Consider the following 26094-nt stretch of genomic DNA (forward strand, 5'->3'; position numbering starts at 1 on the left):
TTAGTGACTATATATAGCATATGAATTTACATAGCATTTCCATTTGTTTAATTAAAAGTGAATAAGGATTAAGTAAGAAAGTCCTATAAAGAATTTTAAGAAATATCAAGTGTTAACACAAATGTAAAGAATTTTTAGATGCTTGGAATGTAAATATGGTGAACAGTGGTTTACCATATCTTTAAGTAAGGTTAGGAAGAAGTCGGACTATGGAATGTGGAGAGGATACATTAGGAGGAAAGAATTAGCCAGTGAAACTTAGTTTTAAATTTTGTACATTAGATTCCTACAACTTATTCATCTTATAACTGGCAGTCTGTACCCTTTGATCAACATCTTCCCATTTCTCCCATCCCTCAACCCCTGGCAACCACCATTCTACCCTCTGCTTCTATGAATTTGTCTTTTTAGAATACATATAGAAATAAGATCATACAGTATTTGTCTTTCTCTATCTGACTTATTCTACTTAACATAATGCTCTCAAGGTCCGTCCATGTTGTTACAAATGGCAGGATTTCCTTCTCTTTTGTTGCTGAGTAATATTCCATTATGCTTGTGTGGGTCTGTGTGCATGTGTGTATGTGATATATATATATATGTATATGTCAATATTTTATTATCCATTCATCCATCAATAAACACTTGTTTCCATATCTTGGCTATTGTGAGTAATGATGCAATGAACATGAAGAAGAGATTTTTTTTTTCAAAATAGTGATTCTATTTTCTTCAGATATATACCCAGAAGTGGGATTGCTGAGTCATATGGTAGTTTTGTTTTTAATTTCTTGAGGAACCTCCATGCTATTTTCCATAGTGGCTCTTCCAATTTACATTCCCACCAACAGTGCAAAAGTGTTCCCTTTTCTCCACATCTTTGAGAACACTTATCACTTGCCTTTTTGATACTGGCCATTCTAACAGGTGTGAGGTGATACCTTGTTATAGTTTTAACTTGCATTTTCCTGATGATTAGTGATATGTATTATTTAGATAAATGTATACTTTAAAGAAAATAAAGAGTATAATCCCCTCTAATTGTTCAATCCTCTTCATCAAGAATCAGGGTATTTTTCTTTTTTTACTAATTATCATCTCCATCAACATTTTACCCCAAAACTAAAGCTTCCACTCTAATAATGTCAAAGAATTTTAAGAGTCACAAAGTACCAAAGGCCACAGAATTCTATGTCCACCAAACACTGATCAAATTTTTTAACCTGTGTTAAGCATCATACTTGTCTTCTGAATTTTGTCTTTCCTCATTTCCCTTGTTCACACTTTGACACTTTGATAAAAGTTCTGGTTTTAAAGGGTCTAATGCTCCAGCACAAGGCCATTTCCAGACCATAACAAGGGGAATAAAAAACAGTTCACCGAGTACATAATGAGTCCCCAAGTTATTAAGAGCTGATCGTAATAAACTAAGAATAGCATGTAACTAACTTCCAAGTCGTTGATGTTAGCTCTTTCATGCTGACAACAGGGAAAGTAAACAGTCAACAAAATTATTATGACTTAGACGTAGTACACAATATGTTTATAGAAAGCCATATCTGGCTCTTTCTTTGTATCCCACATAGTTTCTCCTTATCCTGAGTTCCTTGTGAAGTCAGTTAAAGCTCTGTGATGTAAATGCACTAAGAAACACGTAGAAGAAAACAATAATGTGATGGTCAGTGGTTTAGATAACAGTCATTTGGGAAAAAAATTACGTCTGATTAGAAATGTATCTCAAATGATTTCTAACATCATACAGATGACAAGCAATTATACCAAAACTAGAAAATGGATACACAAGTGTTCTCTCTTTCTTAACACTTCTTTTGCATAATTACATATATTTTATAAGTATGCTTTTGTTTATATAGCATATTTGATGATAAAAATGGAAAAAATGCATTATAACACATTTCCCATTTAAAGACACATCAAGAAACTTTAATGCTTCCTCCATTTCATCATCTGCATTATTAAGCTTTTTTATTTGTTGCACTAACATTTCAGTTAAAATTATTTACAGCTGGAAAACTTAAGTTTACTTACACATGAAAGCGTTAACAATTCTTAGTAAAAGAGAATGATAATCTTCTTTTTGATTTAAAACCAATATCTAAAATCCATAACCATATGTCCTAAGAGAAAAATCCTAAAAGCTTTCACAGAGACAAATGAAAGGTGTCCTGAAAAGAGTGAGAGTCAGGCTGATGATGGTGAACCTCTCGGCAGCAACACGGAGCACTAGAAGGCAAAGAGCAGTGACTATAATGTTCAGAATAGAATTATTTTGAAACTAGAATTTGATACACAGCTATCTATCAATCAAATGTGAAAGAAAAATACATTTTAAGATGTATAAGAATGTGGACAACTGACAGTTCACAAATCCTATGTCAGAAAGTTTATTGGAGGAGACATTCCAGGGAAAGAAGGAAGTAAATAGAGAGAACATGAAAGAGGATGACACGTGGTTCAAGAAAGAGTAACAGCTGATTGTAACCTATAAGAAAAGAAGGAAACTAAACAAGAGACACTTTGAGACAGGTGGACAGATGGAGATTCTAGGAAGGTCCTCCTTTGAGCAGCAAAATTTAAGTGACATCTCTTTCTCTACAGATGCAATATATGCTCAGTTCTGTAATGTCCCAAACGCTATTCATTTATTTTCAGTTTTTAAATCATCTATATAAATATGCAAAATGACACTAATTATAGTAATAGAATAGGACCTCAAAGTTATAAAATAGAGTAAGCTTAAGAAGAAGCTAAGAAGTGAAAAAGAAGAAGACTAAGAAGTGAAAAAGAGTAAAGTGAACTCATTTCAATTTTTTATTTGAAGGCAGTCAATATTCTCTATATAAATTCAATAACTCCAAAGCAGTATTTTAAGTTTGTTGTTTGAAATCATAAAGGCAACTGATAAAAATACAACTACAATATAATTAAAAAATTGAGGCCCAAATGTGATTGGGTGACAGTGTTAAGTATTATATTTCTTTTCCTTCAATGGGGGAATTAAATAATACCTAAAACTGATAAGTCAAGAATAGAGCTATCACTGTATTATATAAAGTTATAAAAAATATCAGAAGAGCCAAAAACAAATGGACACCAGTGATAACATCTGAGAAATGGCACTAGGGAAGTGGTAGTGGAGATGAATTATTTTATTCACACTTTGTCTCTTGATCTGATCTATTCACATCTAGTAATTACTTTGAAAATTTAACAATGAGGTGAATAAAACAACTTGTTTTAAATTGTCATAAAGTGTCATAAAGTCATAAAATGTCATAAAGTCAGTTATTTTTAATTCACTGACATTTCAGTAAGAAATTTATTAAAACTTTTTTGTGTCATAAACAAAACATTTTAAATTTGTTTTTTTTCCAAGATACACTTTGGACATCTTGAGTATATAAGAAGTTGAAGGAAATGTTCTTAAAACAAATCCATGGTTGCTGCAAGGAGACATGTTAATGATTTAGAAGGCATCAGAGAATCTCATCCTCATTATCCAACACTGACGTTTCTTGTGTCCTTGTGTTGAGAAGAGCTCAGATCAACATTAGATGACACACAAGTAAGCTTTCTTTTCCTTTTCTTCTCTTTTTTTTTTTGCTGCGCCACACGGCTTGTGGGATCTTAGTTCTGACCAGGGATCGAACCCATGCCCCCTGCAATGGAAGCACGGAATCCTAACCACTGGATCACCAGGGAATTCCCCCAGTAAGCTTTCATATGTAGGATATGTCAATATCCCCTATTATTCTATACTATTCCCAATATTATTCTATACTAAAATTCACCTTTATCATGTTGAAATCTTGAAGAACATTCTCTTCGGCTTGCACTGTGAAAGCCATTCTTTGATTCCTCCTATATTTTACAGAACTATAATATACTAGAGGCTTCTAAGGCCAGGCTCCAAATCCCTGAACTCTGTGTCATTTGCAAACAGTGCACATATTGAGAACTCCTGAATACATGAAGGGTTCTACATATATTAAAGTGTCCAGGATGACTCATGTTTAATAGAACTGTCACAGCAACTGTTCCACAGTCTTTCTCAAAACATGAGGAAACAAATCAAGATGATGTCATAGAGGATCAAGTCCAGAGGTGTGCCACTGACTGCCTGGGCTTTGGCTTCCTGTCTGTTTATGTGGCTTGTGTAAAAGAAAAGCGGTCAGAGAAGAAGACTATTTGTTGTTACAAGGACGAAACATCAAATATGTCTTAGGTGATCTATTTCATCATAATGTTGTAAGGCTGCTGACATGGGCCCAGATAGCTGATAGACAGAGCTGTCAGCAGCTAGTCCCTGGGTCCTGATGAGACACAGGCCTTTGAAAATGCTGTTAGCTTTGACTGGAATGCTAGCATTCTCCTCACTCTCACCTCCACGCCCACAATAAACTTATATATACAATCATCTACTCTTCAGCTAACTAGGCCAAGTCGTCCTTCCTAGATATCATTTCTCCTAGGAAGCCTCGCTGAATCTCCTAATTCTAGGCTACATTCCCACACTCTGTAAATCTCAGGGTACCATGTCTTTTCCTTAGTACCATGCCACTTATCACAATGCACTGTAATCGTCTGCTTCTCATCTGTATCTATTTCTGTGCTGTAAACTGTTTAGAAGAATTGTCTTTTTCGTTTTTGCATTCCTAAGGACTATCATAGTTCTTGGGATATAATAGGTAACACATAGTAATACATAATAGGTAATAGGTGTTGAATGAATGAATGACTTACACATTCAGAACACCATCATGGCCATTCTTGAAGGATACAGCTGACTTTCAGAGGGGATCTAAGCAAACTTGGACAGAGTGAGGTAGAAATCCAGATGTCAATTTGGTAATTTGCTGTGAGAAATATGACTGCTGATATGCCTGGTTATAGGCCTCTTTCTGGTCTGTACTGACCTGGGACAACTTAAGAAGACAAATTCTAATTAGAAAGTGGCAATGGCATTAGATTGAATGAAATAGATATACCTTTTTTTTCAATAATGATATGTCAGCTACCAGAATAAAAGAGATGGACTCCTTGGGCGAGAGAAAATCCTTCCTGGAAATGTGTTCCAATGGACAGAGACAAATTTCGCCTTCTTAAACCACCCTTCTGATTTGTCTTTCAGTTTATTAAAACAGTCAATGTTTGTAGACCTATGAGTCATTTGAACTTTTAGAGTTATTTCACGCCTACTCTGCTCTTAATTATAAACTTAGAGGCCAACTTATTTCTAAGTTCTCTTACACTATGATATCATTAGTATTTCAGTTTATCAAGCAATTAATTTCCATTTAAAAAGCGCTTGTTTAGCATCTACTGTATGCCTAGTGCTATGCTAGCCATGATATATAATAGTGATTAAATTCATGGGCTTTGAGTCAAAGAGACCAAGGTTTGGATCCCACTTCTATCAAATAAAAGTGTTACCTTCTAACAAATCATCTGAACCTTTGACCTCCTCATCTGTGATGTGGGGATGATAACACTTAATTTAAAGGGTTTTACGAAGATCAAATGACATGAAATCTAATAAGTACTTAGAATATAAACGCTCAATACATGTTATTTAAAATATATGATAATATTTACAGCTCAAAGATACTCCTTCCAATGAGAGGCACTCCTTACTGTAAAGGAAATGGAAACCTAGCCTAATAGTTTCAGTTTCTTAGCATGGGAAATACTCAATGGATTTCTGATCTTATCTCAGGACCTATATAAAATGATAAATAATATTGTTTACTGAGAACATCCAATAAATAAAAAATTGTTCTAGGAATTAAGGGTGACAAACAGATAGAGAGAATACATCCCTGCCCCTGTTCTCACAAATTACCCATGTTGGTTATGGTTAATTCTCATTCCTGGTATCTTCTCAAGTATCTCTTTCACTTAGCTTTGGTAATCATACTAACCTAATCACTATACAGGTTTCTTATGAGAAAAAAATTATTCTAAAAAATGATGGAAGTCAGAGGGCAGACAGCAGAAGCAAGAAGAGCTACAACCCTGCAGCCTGTGGGGAAAAAACCACATTCACAGAAAGATAGGCAAGATGAAAATGCAGAGGGCTATGTACCAGATGAAGGAAGAAGATAAAACCCCAGAAAATCAACTAAATGAAATGGAGATAGGCAACCTTCCAGAAAAAGAATTCAGAATAATGATAGTGAAGATGATACAAGACCTTAGAAAAAGAATGGAGGCAAAGATCAAGAAGATGCAAGAAATGTTTAACAAAGATCTAGAAGAATTAAAGAACAAATAAACGGAAATGAACAATACAGTAAGTGAAATGAAAAATATACTAGAAGGAATCAATAGCAGAATAACTGAGGCAGAAGAACGGATAAGTGATCTGGAAGACAGAATGGTGGAATTCACTGCTGTGGAACAGAATAAAGAAAAAACAATGAAAAGAAATGAAGACAGCCTAAGAGACCTCTGGGACAACATTAAATGCAACAACATTCGCAGGATAGGGGCCCCAGAAGGAGAAGAGAGAGAGAAAGGACCAGAGAAAATATTTGAAGAGATTATAATAAAAAACTTCCCTAACATGGGAAAGGAAATAGCCACCCAAGTCCAGGAAGTGCAGAGAGTCCCATACAGGATAAACCCAAGGAGAAACACACCGAGACACATAGTAATCAAATTGGCAAAAACTAAAGACAAAGAAAAATTATTGAAAGCAGCAAGGGAAAAATGACAAATAATATACAAGGCAACTTCCATAAGGTTAACAGCTGATTTCTCAGCAAAAACTCTACAAGTCAGAAGAGAGTGGCATGATATACTTAGTGATGAAATGGAAGAACCTACAGCCAAGATTACTCTACCTGGCAAGGATTTCATTCAGATTCGATGGAGAAATCTAAAGCTTTACATACAAGCAAAATCTAAGAGAATTCAGCACCACCAAACCAGCTCAACAACAAATGCTAAAGGAACTTCTCAAAGTGGGAAACACAAGAGAACCAAAGGACCTACAAAAACAAACCCAAAACATTTAAGAAAATGGTCATAGGAACATACATATCAATAATTACCTTAAAAGTGAATGGATTAAGGGCTCCAACCAAAAGACACAGGCTTGCTGAATGGATACAAAAACAAGACCCATATATATGCTGTCTACAAGAGACCCACTTCAGACCTAGGGACACATACAGACTGAAAGTGAGGGGATGGAAAAAGATATTCCATGCAAATGGAAATCAAAAGAAAGTTGGAGTAGCTATACTCATATCAGATAAAACAGACTTTAAAATAAAGAATGTTACAAGAGACAAGAAAGGACACTACTTAATGGTCAAGGGATCAATCCAAGAAGAAGATATAATGATTATAAATATATATGCACCCAACATAGGAGCACCTCAATACATAAGGCAACTGTTAACAGCTCTAAAAGAGGAAATTGACAGTAACACAATAATAGTGGGGGACTTTAACACCCCACTTACACCAATGGACAGAACAACCAAACAGAATATTAATAAGGAAACATAAGCTTTAAATGAAACAATAGACCAGATAGATTTAATTGATATTTATAGGACATTCCATCCAAAAACATCAGATGACACTTTCTTCTCAAGGGCGCATGGAACATTCTCCAGGATAGATCACATCTTGGGTCACAAATCAAGCCTCAGTAAATTTAAGAAAATTGAAATCATATCAACCATCTTTTCTGACCACAATGCTATGAGATTAGAAATGAATTACAGGGAAAAAAATATAAAAAACACACAAACATAGGGGCTAAACAATATGTTACTAAATAACTAAGAGATCACTGAAGAAATCAAAGAGGAAATCAAACAATACCTAGAGACAAATGACAATGAAAACATGACAACCAAAACCGATGAGATGCAGCAAAAGCAGTTCTAAGAGAGAAGTTTATAGCTGTACAAGCCTACCTCAAGAAACAAGAAAAATCTCAAATAAATCACCTAATATTACACCTAAAGGAACTAGAGAAAGAAGAACAAACAAAACCCAAAGTTAGCAGAAGGAAAGAAATCATAAAGATCAGAGCAGAAATAAATGAAATAGAAACAAAGAAAACAATACCAAAGGTCAATAAAACTAAAAGCTGGTTCTTTGAGAAGAATAAACAAAATTGATAAACCATTAGCCAGACTCATCAAGAAAAAGAGAGAGAGGACTCAAATAAATAAAATTAGAAATGAAGGGCTTCCCTGGTGGTACAGTGGTTGAGAGTCCGCCTGCTGATGCGGGGGACACGGGTTCATGCCCCGGTCCGGGAAGATCCCACATGCTGCGGAGCAGCTGGGCCCGTGAGCCATGGCCACTGAGCCTGCGCGTCCAGAGCCTGTGCTCCACAACGGGAAAATCCACAACAGTGAGAGGCCCGTGTACCGCAAAAAAAAAAAAAAAAAAAAAAAAAATTAGAAGTGAAAAAGGAGAAGTTACAACAGACACCGCAGAAATAAAAAGCATCCTAAGAGGCTACTCCAAGCAATTCTATGCCAATAAAATGGACAACCTGGAAGAAATGGAAAAATTCTTAGAAAGGTATAAACTTCCAGGACTGAACCAGGAAGTAATAGAAAATATGAACAGAGCAATTACAAGTAATGAAATTGAAACTGTGATTAAAAATCTTCCAACAAACAAACGTCCAGGAGCAGATGGCTTCACAGGTGAATTCCATCAAACATTCAGAGAAGAGCTAACACCCATCCTTCTCAAACTCTTTCAAAAAATTGCAGAGGAAGGAACACTCCAAAACTCATTCTATGAGGTCACCATCACCCTGATACCAAAACCAGACAAAGATACTACAAAAAAAAGAGAAAATTACAGACCAATATCACTGATGAATATAGATGCAAAAATCCTCAACAAAATACTAGCAAACAGAATCCAACAACACATTAAAGGATCATACACCATGATCAACTGAGATTTATCCCAGATATGCAAGGATTCTTCAATATATGGAAATCATTCAATGTGATACAGCATATTAACAAATTGAAACATAAAATCCATATGATCATTGCAATAGATGCAGCAAAAGCTTTGGATAAAATTCAACAGCAATTTATGATAAACACTCTCCAGAAAGTGGGCATAGAGGGAACCTATCTCAACATAATAAAGGCCATATACAACAAATCCACAGCAAATATCATTCTCAATAGTGAAAAACTGAAAACATTTCCTCTAAGATCAGGAAAAAGACAAGGATGTCCACTCTCAGCACTATTATTCAACAGAGTTTTGGAAGTCCTAGCCACAGCAATCAGAGAAGGAAAAGAAATAAAGGAATCCAAATCAGAAAAGAAAAAGTAAAACTGTCACTGTTGGCGGATGACATGATACTATACATAGAGAATCCTAAAAATGCCACCGGAAAACTACTAGAGCTAATCAATGAATTTGGTAAAGTTGCAGGATACAAAATTAATGTACAGAAATCTCTTGAATTCCTATACACTAAAGATGAAAAATCTGAAAGAGAATTAAGGAAACACTCCCATTTACCATTGCAACAAAAAGAATAAAATACTTAGGAATAAACCTACCTAAGGAGACAAAAGACCTGTATGCAGAAAACTATAAGACACTGATGAAAGAAATTAAAGATGATACCAAGAGATGGAGAGATATACCATGTTCTTGGATTGGAAGAATCAATATTGTCAAAATGCTTATACTACCAAAGCAATCTATATATTCAGTGCAATCCCTATCAAATTACCAATGGCATTTTTTACAGAACTAGAACAAAAATATTAAAATTTGTATGCAGACACAAAAGACCCCGAATAGCCAAAGAAGTCTTGAGGGCATATACCCTGAGCAAACCATAATTCAAAGAGTCATGTACCAATATGTTCATTGCAGCTCTATTTACAATAGCCAAGACATGGAAGCAACCTAAGTGTCCATCAACAGATGAATGGATAAAGAAGATGTGGCACATATATACAATGGAATATTACTTAGCCATAAAAATAAACGAATTTGAGTTATTTGTAGTGAGGTGGATGGACCTAGAGTCTGTCATACAGAGTGAAGTAAGTCAGAAAGAGAAAAACAAAATACCATATGCTAACACATATATATGGAATATAAGAGAAAAAAAAAAAGGTCATGAAGAACCTAGGGGTAAGATGGGAATGAAGACACAGACCTACTAGAGAATGGACTTGAAGATATGGGGAGGGAGAAGGGTAAGCTCTGACAAAGTGAGAGAGTGTCATGGACATATATACACTACCAAAAGTAAAATAGATAGCTAGTTGGAAGCAGCCGCATAGCACAGGGAGATCAGTTCAGTGCTTTGTGACCACCTAGAGGGGTGGGATAGGGAGAGTGGGAGGGAAGGAGACACAAGAGGGAAGAGATATGGGAGCATATGTATATGTATAACTGATTCACTTTGTTATAAAGCAGAAACTAACACACCATTGTAAAGCAATTATACTCCAATAAAGATGTTAAAAAAAAGAATAAAAATGGTTTAGTTATGCAAAACAAGACAAAACAAAACAAAACCCTCCAGAGAGTAGGCATAGAGTGAACTTACCTCAAGATAATAAAGGTCGTATATGACAAACCCACAGCCAACATCATTCTCAATGGTGAAAAACTGAGACTATTTCCACTAAGATCAGGAGCAAGACAAAGTCGCCCATTCTCACCACTATTATTCAACATAGTTTTGGAAGTTTTAGCCACAGCAATCAGAGAAGAAATAGAAACAAAAGGAATCCAAATCAGAAAAGAAGTAAAACTGTCACTTTGGCAGATGACATGATACTATACGTAGAGAATCCTAAAGTTGCTATCAGAAAACTACTAGAGCTAGTCAATGAATTTGGTAAAGTAGCAGGATAAAAAATTAATGCACAGAAATCTCTTGCATTCCTATACACTAAAGATGAAAAATCTGAAAGAGAATTAAGGAAGCACCCCCATTTACCATGCAACAAAAAGAATACAATACCTAGGAATAAACTACCTAAGGAGACAAAAGACTTTTATGCAGAAAACTACAAGACACTGATGAAAGAAATGAAAGACGATACAAACAGATGAAGATATACACCATGTTCTTGAATTAGAAGAATAAACATTGTGAAAACGACTATACTACCCAAAGCAATCTACAGATTCAGTGCAATCCCTATCAAACTACCAATGACATTTTTCACAGAACTAGAACAAAAAATTTCACAATTTGTATGGAAACATAAAAAACCCTGAATATCCAAAGCAATCTTGAGAAAGGAAAACGGAGCTGAAGGAATGAGACTCCTGGACTTTGGACTATACTACAAAGCTACAGTAATCAAGACAGTATGGTACTGGCACAAAAACAGAAAGATAGATCAATGGAACAAGATAGAAGGCCCAGAGATATACCCATGCACATATGGTCACCTTATTTTTGATAAAGGAGGCAAGAATATACAATGGAGAAAAGATAGCCTCTTCAATAAGTGGTGCTGGGAAAACTGGACAGCTACATGTAAAAGACTGAAATTAGAACACTCCCTAATACCATACACAAAAATAAACTCAAAATGGATTAAAGGTCTAAATGTAAAGTCAGACACTATTAACCTTAGAGCAAAACACAGGCAGAACACTCTTTGACATAAATCACAGCACGATCCTCTTTGACCCACCTCCTAGAGAAATGGAAAAACAACCCAAAATAAACAAATGGGACCTAATGAATCTTAAAAGCTTCTATACAGCAAAGGAAACCATAAAAAATACGAAAAGACAACCCTTAGAGTGGGAGAAATATTTGCAAATGAAGCAACTGACAAAGGACTAATCTCCAAGATTTACAAGCAGCTCATGCAGCTCAGTATCAAAAAAACAAACAACTGAATCCAAAAATGGGCAGAAGACCTAAATAGACATTTCTCCAAAGAAGATATACAGATTGCCAACAAACACATGAAAGTATGCTCAACGTCCCTAATCATTAAGGGAATGTAAATCATTTGCAGAAATGCAAATCAAAACTACAACGAGGTCTCACCTCACACCAGTCAGAATAGCTGACATCAAAAAATCTAAAAAGAATAAATGCTGGAGAGGGTGTGGAGAAAAGGGAACACTCTTGCACTGTTGGTGGGAATGTAAATTGATACAGCCCCTATGGAGAACAGTATGGAGGTTCCTTAAAAAACTAAAAATAGAACTACCATACGACCCAGCAATCTCACTACTGGGCATATACCCTGAGAAAACCATAATTCAAAAAGAGTCGTGTACCAATATGTTCATTGCAGCTCTATTTACAATAGCCAAGACATGGAAGCAACCTAAGTGTCCATCAACAGATGAATGGATAAAGAAGTTGTGGTACATATATACAATGGAATATTACTCAGCCATAAAAGGAAACGAAATTGCTTTATTTGTAGTGAGGAGGATGGACCTAGAGTCTGTCATACAGAGTGAAGTGAGTCAGAAAGAGAAAAACAAATACTGTATGCTAACACATATATGTATAGAACCTAAAAAAAAAAAAAAAAAAAAAAAAAGAATGGTTCTGAAGAACCTTAGGGGCAGGACAGGAATAAAGATGCAGACATAGAGAATGGACTTCAGGACACGGGGAGGGGAAAGTGTAAGCTGGGAGGAAGTGAGAGAGCGGCATGGACACATATAAACACTACCAAATGTAAAACAGATTGCTAGTGTGAAGCAACTGCATAGCACAGGTCAGTCCTTTGCGACCACCTAGAGGGGTGGGATAGGGAGGGTATGAGGGAGACACAAGAGGGAGGGGATATGGGGACATATGTATATGTATAGCTGATTCACTTTGTTATACAGCAGAAATTAACACACCATTGTAAAGCAATTATACTCCAATAAAGATGTTAAAAAAAACGAATTAATGGCATACTAAAATTTGACATGCTTCCTAACTCAGTGTATGATGATGGTTGCAGACATTCTGTTTTCCGATGTTACATTCAGAATTGAGTTAGTGAGAACTCGTAATCATTTGGTGTAGATATGATTCCATTGATGTGACAAACTGGGTCCTGAAGAAATATGTGCAAAGTGGATTTTTTCTTTTTCATATATGCAGACATTTTTTATTACATTAAAGTAGTACCCTATTAAATGAATAGTCTAAATCAGTTTGTAACATGAGTTTCTTAGCGGTAAATTTAACATCTTCATCGCACTTACTCACATGCTTCCTCTTAAAATTCATTTCTCCATCCCTCACATTTCCAACAAAACATCTATCTGTATAAATATGCAGCCCCACCAGTTTATAACCTCTCTGAATGTATCTTGATTTTTTTCACCTATGTGTCCCCTAGTGGAGTAGTTCTTGATCAGAGGTTCACATCAGAATTTTCTTGAAAGTTGTTAAAAAATACACAGGCCAGGACCCCACACCCAACCTACTGAATCAAGAGAGGAGAACGGAGAGTACCTTTTGTAGTGGTTCTCAGGTGATTTTGACCAGCTGACCTTCGGTTAAGAGCTAAAGAGAGCTCTTGTCTGGCACTGTTAAGAGGGGTGTGTAAGAAATGATTAGTGGAATGAACTCTTTTCAACAATGCCCTAAATTCCTCTACACATTTGAGCCCCAATGTAAGGCCTCTCTCTGTTCAGCATCCCTCATTCTTCTTGTATGTGCCTGTATCTATTGCTCCTTCCTGCCCATGCCTATCTCTGCTCTTCTGTGTTGTTATTATTGTCCTATAGGATAATGCTCTCCTTTTTATCCTGCCATCTGTTTCCTCTAGAGAGAAAATGTGAGCTACTTAAGTGTAGGCGCTGTCTTGTATTTCTTTTTATCATCTTCCTCTACCATCCCAAGTCCTCTATATCACACATTTTATCTCCTTTCTAGCACTTCTAAATACCTAAATTGATTATGTGCATTGTTTCCTTGGTTATTACGTGTTTCCCTTTAATAGAATGTAAAGTCCTTAAAAACAAGGACACTATGACTTATTCAAAGTTCTAGCCCAGTGCCTAAACCTAAGAGTATCTAGTGCTCAAAATATATTTGATGAGTAAATGAACTACCTAGAGGATTGACTTTTTTTGTGTGTATAAATGTAGTTAATTGTATATTACATTTATTTAGTTTCCACTGTACCAACTCATTCACTTATTTCAGTCCCATCTGCTAGTCCTTGCTCTGCAAAAGCCATCATGTGAAAGATATAAAGGGCAAGTAAATTTATTTTATTCTGTCAAGATAAATCAAGTTCATTGAAGGTCTCTTTTTGAAGGAACTAGAAATTATGTATTCTTTAGAATGGATAAATTCCAAGGTGAAAAGTAGAAAATGATAGACCTCTAAATGGAGCTAATTTATTTATTAATAAATGAAATGTTGCTTATATTTTAGAGAATTTCTTAATTTTAGTTTGGGAGTTCATTTGTTGACTCATAACAATAACCATGATGTAATATTTACTCAGACCCTGGTGCTATCTGTAAAAACTCAAAATCAGCTATATGAACAAACACATAATTCTACTCTGGGCTCTATAGCACACATTTTAGCAGAGTCAAAGTGAGTTTGTTTCCACTATACATATAAAATATTATCAGGATCCAGATACTAGGCACCAAAATGAGTGTGGTTGGCTAGGAACATTTGCCTTTAGGGCTGCCCTTAACCTTATACTAGATGAGGGAACCATCAATTTATCAGGGTAAAGAAGAGTTGCTTCTCTACTTGAAATTCTTGCAATTGTTCCTTCTTGTCTCAACTTAACATGCAGAATGTAAGGAATCCCACACTTACATGGGGTTGGTTTCTTTCTCATGCATATATTCCAGAATGCCATGAGTCATCAGGGGTGCTGCCATTGTGATGCAACTATGATGACGTCTATGATACCCTGTGATGAACCATAAATGTTCAAAATGTTTAATCTTAATGTGAAGTAGGTATAAAGTTCATGGCTTGAAAATATTGGAGGAGATTATTCACTTACTCTGTGAGTAGCTGCATTTATAAGAGTCACTTAGTTCTTCAATGTGATTAATATAATATAACTATCATAATGTCAAGGTTAATAATAGTTACCATCTATTGTGCACTCACGATATGCTAGGATCTGTGCTAGTGTTTATGTATCTTATTTCATTTAATCTGCTTAACAGCAGGCAGGGATCTCTATTCCTATTTTTAGATGAGGAATCCAAATTTTTCAAATATTAAGTAACTTACTATATGGTGGACTTTGTATATGAAAACCCAACTTGTTTGAATCTAAGCCCTCTGTCCCTATGATGCCATGTTATATTCCACACCAATGTAAATTATCACCCTCTAAATTTCCAATCGGAAAAAGACAGAACAATTTCCATTGTAAAGAGCCCCTTTCACTTCAAAGTAAAACACTTTCGATGACAGATATGCACAACCTGCATTCACCTCACTAAGAAGAAGGAGTAATAAAAAGGGAAGAAGGGGACTAGAACAAAATCAAAACCTATGAGAGCAGAAAGATGCACCAGTGTAGGCTGACAGCCTGCAAGCTAAACAAAATCTCCATCTTTTGAAATCTGCGGGTAAGACTGTGAATCTCTCTGAATCACAATTGCCTCATTCACAAAAAAAGATGACCACGCCGGCCCCTGCTTCACTCTGGAATGGGCAGTGTCATCTTTCTAGTCTGCTTTTCGGCTCTCAGTCACACCTCGACTTCAGGTATTCTTTCCATTTACACTTTCTGCTGGGGAGGCCACTGAGTGGCCTCTCCATCTTTCCACAGAACTTGCCATGATACACATGGCAAAACTAAACTGCATCCTGGTTTTTCATGGCACCCAATCCTTCTTTTCATCTGATGTAACAGAATCACTTTCCTATGCATCTGGCTCTCACCTCATTGAGCTACTGGGATCAGGGAGTTGGTCATCATTGAATCTCCCTCTTTACTACCTCCCTGCATAAAACATAAAACAAGTGGATTACACAAAATATGTTCTCTCCAATAGGAGAGAAGACATGATTCATGACTGTTTATTTTATCCTACTAAACATATGGTACTATTTAGCCTACTTTATTATGATGTGTCATTAAAAAATAAGTAGCTTTTAAAAAGTTTCCCAGAATTAGGAAAGATGCACTGTGGCCCACATTCCGAAAAGAGCTGTTTTACTGGAACAGTCACGGAAGAGATACATATCTTCAGGACAAAGAAACACTAAGAGAGAACAGTGCTTTTTTCGATTCCTCAAGTCAAGAGAAATCCAGTTCTGGAGTTGTCTCTACATCAAAGTTAGTCAAATTAGGCAGCTTTCTTCCTCTCCCTTCATATTATCTACTTGTCATGATTAAAATGCCTTACTAGCTTCTAAATGGGCCCTAAAACCTGGCCCTTTTTATCTTGGTATTCCAAGAGGCAAAGTCTTGGGACCACCCTTCATCCAAATGCCAACATGCTACTTGTAGAGATTATTCCTTTATGTTAAATATTATTCTCTCCCAGAAATTCTCTTTTCAAAGAGAAGTTTAGTCTAAACCCCTTTATCAGAAAGGAAAGAGATTTTAAGAGTCAGATGAACTTGAAGTTAAATCTATCTGACTTCTGCCATGACCAGCTGTGTAAAGTCCTCCTTGCTTTGTAAAGCTGACATTAGTCCCTCTTGTAAAACAGGGAAAATGATACTTAGCAAGGTTTTTGAATGAGATGGCACTGGTAATATTTTTAGTGTACTGTTCTGCAAAATAAATGATCAATAAATAATGATTTTGACGAGGGCCCTGGGACACATAAAGAAACCAGAAGGGAGGTGGTTGGAAATTTTGGCCACTTAGTAGCGGGTGGGAAAGAGCCCCGGTTGAGTTATGGTGAATAAAGCAGCTTCTCATTAGGAGGTGTGCTCTCTAGTCATTTAATGCATTTCATTATTCTTGTTAAAGACATCGGGCTATTGTTAAGTCATTCTTGGTCTTAAAGTACTTTTACATCTTAATATGGAACTTCTCTAGTTAATCCCTGTCTGTTGTAATACTAGATCAACCGAAGTATATTCGGAGGGTTTTCAGAAAAACTTCGGGATTTTTGAATGTCAGATATCTAGCTCCCAAACTCCACTCCTTCCCTTGAACATAGATCTGGTATTTTTTTTCAGCTTGCAGCGAGGGGTTTAATTTTCATTTCCTCCCAGCGGCTCTCTACGGTCCCAGAAGGTGGGGCGCCTGGCATCCGTGTGTGGTTTGGGGGTAGTAACCTCTCCCGGGGCTGCCGCCCGCCTCCACCCACCGCGGCGGCCGTGACGTCACAGGCGATGCCCGGGTCTCCGCCCGGCTTATAAAGCTACAGGTGCGCGCCGCGCCTCCGGAACGTTCGCACACCTTGCACACGAGCCGGAGCCCAGGGATCCCGAGGCGAGCTTCAGGAGCTGCCTCCAGCGCCCGAGCCCGGCCGGGCCTGCGAGCACGCCCTGCAAGACTCCCCTTGTCCCCCTTCTCCCCACCACCTCCTCCTCCCTCCAGCAGCTCCCGGCCGAGTTGCCCCAGAGACCGCGACGCCGCCGCTCCGAGGGACCAATGAGAGCCCCGCTGCTGCCGCCGGCGCCTGTGGTGCTGTCGCTCTTGATCTTCGCCTCAGGTGAGGACATCCCGGCTCTGAGCTGCTGCCCAGCGCTTCTCCCACCGCGGGCACCTCTTGAATTTTGCTGCTGCTTCTCCAAAAAAACCGCCCCTCGGCGCCCCCGGCTCTGTCCCGTGGGAGGTGATCGAGGTCCCTCCCTCCCTATGGTCCCCCCCTTCCTCCTTCCCTGGCTGAAGAGAAAAGTGGGCGGGTGTCTTAGATGTTCCAGGCTAGCAAGAGGGAGCCTGAGAATCCTTGTACTCTTACTTTAGTCCAGCTGAAGGAGAACTTACAGATCCTGTGATCCAAATAAAGATAAGATAAAGAAACCGAGGTACAGAGAGGTGAAGTGATTTCTGCAGATCTTGGAGAAGAGTGGTTAAGTCTCGGACCGAGGAGTGCTACCTCCTGCCTAAATTCTCCATGTCCTCTGTCAAGTGATTTTGTTTTTACTTTTCTAGAGGGCCTCGCATCGTCCCAGGGAGAAGTTAGAGATATGGGAACATATGTATATGTATAACTGATTCACTTTGTTATAAAGCAGAAACTAACACACCATTGTAAAGCAATTATACACCAATAAAGATGTTAAAAAAAAATTACCACTCTGACGCTGTTTTATTGAGACCTAAAAGATAAAGCAGGGGCTTAACTCTGGGCCCCAAATCTTACCTAGTCCCTAGTTTCTACTCTATGTAAGAACAATAATAAGAAACAATGGCAATAAGAATAATTGTTATCAACTACTGTTTACATTTGATATACATACTCTTGTTAAAAATGTGAGCACGTGTTAGGAAAATCTGGTATTTTTCTCTAGAACCTGTTTATTAAAATGGGACAGGTAACATTCTAGAAACTACAAATGCATTTGGTATGTGAAGTTACGACAATATTTAGATATTACTTCTTAAATAACTATATTACATTAATTTGCCTACTTGGTAGTGTTTTTTGGGGGGTGTGTGGAAATTAATGTAGGCTATCTGTGGAAAAGAAAACGATGAAAGAAGCTCTGTAACTGGCACAACAAACAGCCATTTGTTGGCAAAACATGAAGTTGCCTTCATAAGTGACTCAATCACAAACAGTAGCACATGTGCAATAACTGCTTTGACAATAAACCTGTCTCCTGAATGCAACTGACTGGTGAGAAAAGGCATTCTGCTTTACTTTCTCTTTTCTTCCCTTTTTCTTGCTCCCATAGCCCATTATACTGCTGGATTAGACGTCAATGACACCTACTCTGGGAAAGGGGAACCACTTTCTGGGGACCACACTGCTGATGGATTTGAGGTGACCTCAAGAAGTCAGATGTCCTCGGGAAGTAAGATTTCTCCTGAGAGTGAAATGCCTTCTAGTAGCGAACTGTCCTCGGGGATGGACTCTGACTATGCAGAAGAGTACGATAACGAACCACAAATATCTGGCTACATTGTAGATGATTTAGTCAAAGGTGAGTAGAGGATAAGGTGACAGTGTAGCCTATAAGATGTGTGGTTTGGAAGAGCAAAGCTGCTTCCAAAGAAAAGCTGCTCCCTAGATCTCCCAGGGGCTTTCTTGCGTGTATGACTGTTGTGTACCCCACTAGGTAAGCTAGCAACTGAGATGGAAAGAACTAATTGTTTGCACATCCTATGTGTCTGGAACTCTAACAAACGTTTTATGTCTAGTAAGTCTAATCTTCACAACTCTGTGAAGTAGGAATTTTTATCATTTTACAGATGTGATAACTAAAGCTCAAGAAGGTTAAACATTCTGCCCCAAATTCCACAGCCAGAATGAGAAACTCCAATCTGTTTGGTCCCAGATCCTCTGCCACACGACCCCCCCACCCCCAATCTGAGAAACAGATTAAACATCAACCAGTCCTATATACTTTGCATCTCAGCTTTTATAGCCACTCCCCACCACCACTTTTCTCTAAATAACTGCATTTTGACACAAATAAGGGAACAGAAAGAAGTAATGGGAGAGGAAAGATTGAATCTTAGCCTTTGTGAATTAGATGTTGAGAAATTGGTAATAATAATAGTAATACCACCTTATGGAAATATTAAAGGACAAATACGCATGGATTTTATATTGCTAAAATCACTATTTAACCCCAAATCTCATTTGTCAGTTAAATAATAGTGACCTATAATTTTCCTCTCTTTTGCTGTTATCTGAACTTTTAAAAAGAGCATTTGCTTAAAATGAGGGTACCAAAGTAAGAGGTCAGTATTGTTCATTACCCTCATATTACTTTGGAGTTTGAGGGCAGATCATCAGTTAATCAGCTCTAGATATCCTAGGAGCATCCACTATGGAGGCAGGGCTTAAGGACCCTTCTTTCCTGACTGTAGTTTCCCTGAATCCTCCCCATCTGTCTAGCTCCCAGAACTGGTGAAGGGATAGCAGGTGACACCACGAGGACAGTGACTGAGTTAAGTGGCAGGTGGGAAAAGCTTTATCGAACACTCCACTTTCCTCCTTTGCTTCAGAATTTGTGCTTTTATTTTATTTTATTTATTTTTTGCGGTACGCGGGCCTCTCACTGCTGTGGCCTCTCCCGTTGCGGAGCACAGGCTCCGGACGCGCAGGCTCAGTGGCCATGGCTCACGGGTCCAGCCGCTCCGCGGCACGTGGGATCTTCCCGGACCGGGGCACGAACCCGCGTCCCCTGCATCGGCAGGCGGACTCTCAACCACTGCGCCACCAGGGAAGCCCCAGAATTTGTGCTTTTATAATACGTAAGGTGAAGGGGGTCCATCTATAATTCTTATTTTTGCGGGGGATGAGATTAGACCATTAATACTCTAGAAACTTTTGTCTTAAAAATGCTTCAGGTTAACATTTCATAAGTCCAAATGAATTGTTGGTGATGAAAATGGCTAGTGGATAAAATTGCAATGCGTTGTAAAATAGAGAGAAAATTGATCCATGGGGTTGTCTGTTGAAGCACTTCAGCATAGTGACCATTTGTCTCTGTCTAAAATTTGTAATATATCTGATAAAGTACATCATATTGATTTGAAATGTTTCTGTTAGAGGAATTATCCTAATCTGTGGTACTTTTCTTATCATCAGAGGAAAGTTTCAATATAAAAATTGCATAGCACCTATTAAACATTGCTCCTAATTTGACTATTGTTAATATTGATACAGTAACTGCTAAAATATTCATAATATTTATTGGTCATTACCTTAATCATAGGGTTCTATCTTTGATACCCTTCCCTATGTTTCCAGAGTTTTCTATTTAATGGGTACTGCAGGACCATTATGACTAATTTTATTATGACATTATGATATTTTCCTCTTTCCACTGGACTCTGCTAAATACTAGCTCAGATAAACGTATTCAGGAATTAGTATAAGAAAATGCACAGATCTAACATGGAAACTCCTTCTTATATTTAGCATATGGGTATACTATACCCCGCATAACTGTAACACTGAACAAAGGTTTCTGTGGATCTGAAGAGTTAGGATGACTCTATGAAGCAGCAAGTCCAAATATTTCTGGACTCCCCTTTTTCAAATAGAACTGAGCCCCCAGAAGGTATCAATTAATTATAATCTGTTGTAATCTGGGAGTTGGAGACAATTGATCAACTCTAATGTATAATTCTGTTTTCTTCATTTCAAGTATTACACACTAATTCCCAATTATGATAGTGAGCACAAGGCCAATATGAGTAAAGAAAATCATCAGATATACTCGAATCCCACTTTAATTAATGGAACCAAACTTTTTCCAAGAAAAAACATAATATGGTAGGGAAATACTAGGCTTTAACGTCCCAGGACTGCCATTTTCTAGCTAAGTGTCCTAGTGCAATTTACTTGTCTTTACTCAGCTTCATTTTTCTCATCTGTATCATCTGGATAGTAATAATCCATTCAACTGTGATTTGGGTTTAATTAAATTAATGCTCATTACCAAGAACTTGGTATGTATTAGAAGTGAAAAAAATGTTTAAAATATTTCATGGATTTTCTTAGACAAGTAACTCCTACTACTCCTTTATCAATAATAATAATATTACTGACACAGATAAATTCAAAATATGTTTCTAAGCTAATAAAATAACAAAGGGGTTCAGATCTTTAAGTGCCACACAATACAGATATTCTCTTTGTTCAATTATTGTGTATGAGTTGTGTTAAATAATGAGAGAAATATGGCTGCTATCCCTGTGAGCTCTCACTGCTAGGACCTCTTTCTCTCATGTCTCCAAAATGGTATTCCAGGTGAAGAGAGACTGTTATCAATAAATCTTTTTTTTTAGTTGAACAGGTAGTTAAGCCCAAGAAAGACAAAAATGAAAGTGAAAAGACTTCAGATAAACCCAAAAGAAAGAAAAAGGGAGGCAAAAATGGAAAAAATAGAAGAAATAGAAAGAAGAAAAATCCATGTGATGCAGAATTCCAAAATTTCTGCATTCATGGAGAATGCAAATTTATAGAGCACCTGGAAACAGTATCATGCCAGTAAGTTTTCCTAAATTATGTAGAATTCTATATTTCTAACACTGTGTCTGAAACACCTAACTGCAGAAAACCATTTATTTTTTTCAATGTATAAACCAGGGGTTTGCAAACTTTTTCTTAAAGAACCAGGTAGGAAATATTTTGGGCTTCGTGGGTCAAGATGAAGTATGTACTCATATAACCAATTAAAATATAGCCATTTGAAAATAGAAAAAACATTCCTGGCTTGCATGCTGTAAAAGACCTGGCAAATGGCCAGATTTAATCCATGGGCGATAGTTTGCTAAACCCTGGTGAAAACCATCATTTTACAATATATATTTACAAAACCTCTTGATAAAAAGGGAACTAAAGGTAGTTTTCACAAAATGTTGTTCTAGCTTCCTTCCCCCCGAAAGCCGCTAGCACATTAAATGATAGTGGAATGTATTAGCTCCATAACAAGTCACTGACCTCATCAGTTGGTCATACATGGAGCACAAAGAATGAAAAGGTGTGTCTTGGAATATCACACCCAAACGAATCTCAACTTTTCTTATACTAATAGATCTTTGGCTCAAATGCATTCAGTGTCTCATCATTTTGAAATACAAATAAATGTATGGCATGACTTTTTTTCAATGTTAGAATTAATGGTCGTTTATGATCTGGAAAGCAAACATAAAATTTATTGGAATTTTTTCAGTGATTATAATTTTAAAATATGGGTGTTTGCAGATGTCATCAGGATTACTTTGGTGAACGATGTGGGGAAAAGTCCATGAAGATTCACAGCATGGCTGACAGCGATTTATCAAAAATTGCTTTAGCAGCTATAGCTGCTTTTGTCTCCGCCATGAGCTTCACAGCTATTGCTGTTATTATTACACTCCTGTAAGTAAGGCATATCTTAAAAATCCCTAATAAAATAATGCCAGGTTAATCTTTTTCAGTATTTCTAACACAATGTGGTATCATATTTGAGATGAGTTATTCTATTGGTGGCATATGATCTTTGGTTATATCTTTACACTTCATTGACAACTCATAGAATATGGTTAAATGGATATTACTCGGGCCACCATTGAAACTTAATACATGAAGCCCTTTTCTTGAACTTAAATTGATAGTTTTGTTTCATGTTATATGGGTACTCATTGTTACTTCCAAATCTCAGAGTGTTGGTATCGTCTATGACTATATTAAGCTAAAACAAGCCTCCCCAAAGCTAATTAAGGCCTGGTTCATAGTAGGTTGTCAGAGATATTGCTTTGGTACTAAAAAATCACAAAGAGCTTCAAACCAGGAGCCAAGAAAATATGTCTTCTGCTCCTATTAGAATGCAAAATTCTGAGTTAGGACTTTTATAGCATGGTGTACTGACATACTTAGAGCTTATGCCTATTATTGTCAAGTGCAATATGGGAACTCAATTATTAACATAAATTTCCTCCGTATGGCATGGCATAGGAAGCAGGGACAATTCTATTACTGTCTCATTCCTGCAGTATCTTCCCTGTACTTGTAATAACAGACCACATACTTCATTGCGTGACCAATGAATGTTAGAACTAGACTGTCCCAGGTAGTAGACACTGGTGGGTATGTAAAAATGACATTGTCTGTCAAACAAAAGTCAGTGAATTAAGGAAGTTGGGGGAGGGTGGGAATGGCTCTATAATGACTCATGCGCTACTAGAGCTTAGGGGAAAGCAAGACTCATTATTCTACTTTTAGGTCTTGGTAAATTACTTTAACAGCTGGACTGTGTACATGATCTATTACTCCTGCCATTCAGGAAACAAGGGGTTATCTTCTGCCATTGTTTGCTATTATTTTAAACTCAGATCAGATAATGATAAAATGACACATAGAATACTGTTTTATGATGCACATAAAGTTTTATGTGCGGTTTAAATTTGTTTTGCACACCCTAGAACTTACTTCAGTCTGTTAGTACCTCAAGTCAAATATGCAAATGTATTTAGCAAAGATTCCCTCAGACAAACCATTACTATTTGACATAGAAGGAGAGAAGAAGAAATTGCCAGTTAGGGAAGATGTTTTGAAAGAATTATTTAAGCTTGTAATTATTCAAGTTGAGATATTTAATAATCATTTGGAAAAGTATGGAAAAACTTTGTCATGTTGTCCCTTTCTCTGGTATTCTCCCTGAATTTGAAACACATAGCAAACAGTTGCCTAAGACATAGTTGCTGCTTTTTCATAATTGAACTTAATTTTTTCCCCAAACATCACAACAAAAGTTCTTAAGATTTTAATAGTAACATTTAGTAGATAAAGACCTACTAAAAATAGAATTGCTTGTACAACACTAAGACATTTCAGACCATTGAGTTTTTTGGTAATAAGTAGTAATAAGTAAAACTAGAGGTATTTATTATATTTAGAAATAAATAAAACTCAATTTGTTTTGTAAGCCTGTTTTTTTTTTTTAAAAAAAAAAACTAAGCATTCAGATTAATTTGTACAAGCATACAGTCCTTCTCTGGTAAAACTATACTATCTTCATCTCCCAATTGTGCATGGCAATTGTGCTAAGTTGGCGGCGGGGTGGTGGTGGTGGGATATGGATGTGTTTCATGCCTTCTGAAAGTTTGCATCTCAAGGCACACTTATTTAAATCTCAGTACTTTGGAAATATGTTTATGTAAAGTCAACATAAAGATCCCCTTGAAAAGAACATTCATGATACTTTTAGCTGGGTTTAGGTTTTGTTTTGGTGGAGTGGTCCATAAGTGTGAAACGGTCTATAACAACTTATGAAAGGAATTCCCTATAGTCATGAAACCCCAGTCAATATATAGATGAATAGAACTTTGATAATAGTAGAATATCTTGTTCTCTGAAGGCTTCGAAAACGATACTTCAGGGAATATGAAGGTGCGGCTGAAGAACGAAAGAAACTTCAACAAGAAAATGGAAATGCACATCCCATAGCATAACTAAAGAGAATATTACAGGTTTGAGTTTTAAAAGATATCTTTATATAATATCCTACAATTAAAAAACTATAACATCTATTATATGAAGAAAAATGAGCAAAACATGTTTTTTTAATTATACACTGTGAACATTGGCTACATTAAAGTGTTATTCTTTGATCATGAGCTGGAGTTCAGTACTGAGGATGGACTACGTCCTTTTGGACTATGTCCTTACTATTATAAGGGATATAAAGATGAGGGAGGCACAAATTCTGTTCTCAAACAACTTAGTGTTTAGTAGATAGAAAAAAAGTGTAAGGAATGAGAATACTAGGGGAAATAAAATATGTCATAAGAAAGGCACCAATGGAACATGAGGAGTTTCCAGTGAAGGAGAAATAGAATCCAGTGGGATGCATTTAGGGGGCAGAAAAGGATGTGCATACGGATGGCACTGGAGGTGAGCCTCAAAGAACTGGTGAGATGGGGACAAGCGATTATAAAGGGAAAGGAAGATAAATAGTGTGATATGGGCTAGATTATTTTAGAACTGTTTGAGAAATGGCCTAGTTCAAATGGCGCTGGGGAAGATAAGGTTGAACTGATAGGCTGCACTCACATGGTGAAGAGCCAGCATCCAGGAGCTTGCACTACAAATGGGACGAAGTGGAAACAGCAGGTAGAATACCCTCATACAGAAAAGAAGTAGGAGGGCAGAAGGGGTTCAGATTTGAGAGGCAGCTTGGTCAGAGTATATATTGTAGTTCTTATTAATTTTTTTTTGTAATGAGGGAGAGCTGAGCATGTTGTAGGGAGAAGGTATAGAGAGGAATATTTCATTGATAACTAAAGTGAACAGCTAATGACGCAAACTTCCAGAGGAAGAGGGAGGTAAGATCAAGCACACACTTAAAGTCGGTTAGAAGAAGGAACTCCATTCCCTCAGACCCTTGGGAAAGATGTCACATCCTTAAGTTATTATTTTCTGCCTTCAGTGGACTTAAGAACTACTTAGATGGTTGTTAAATATGCATATTCCTAAGCCAGATCCTAAATCTACTAA

At 37.0% G+C, this 26094-nt stretch overlaps 1 protein-coding gene across 1 annotated transcript; it reads left to right on the top strand.

Moving 5' to 3' along the window:
* Positions 1 to 17582: 17582 nt before the first annotated feature.
* On the top strand, positions 17583 to 25049 carry AREG (amphiregulin; the record flags this gene model as incomplete). The annotated part of the gene is made up of 5 exons (XM_082838125.1): positions 17583 to 17643; positions 18833 to 19081; positions 21903 to 22104; positions 22822 to 22977; positions 24956 to 25049. 5 exons carry the CDS (start codon positions 17583 to 17585, stop codon positions 25047 to 25049), a joined length of 762 nt encoding a protein of 253 aa, XP_082694251.1.
* Positions 25050 to 26094: the final 1045 nt, after the last annotated feature.

Source organism: Leucopleurus acutus (assembly GCF_964270905.1).
Source record: "Leucopleurus acutus genome assembly, chromosome: 4".
Taxonomy (NCBI): Eukaryota; Metazoa; Chordata; class Mammalia; order Artiodactyla; family Delphinidae; genus Leucopleurus; species Leucopleurus acutus.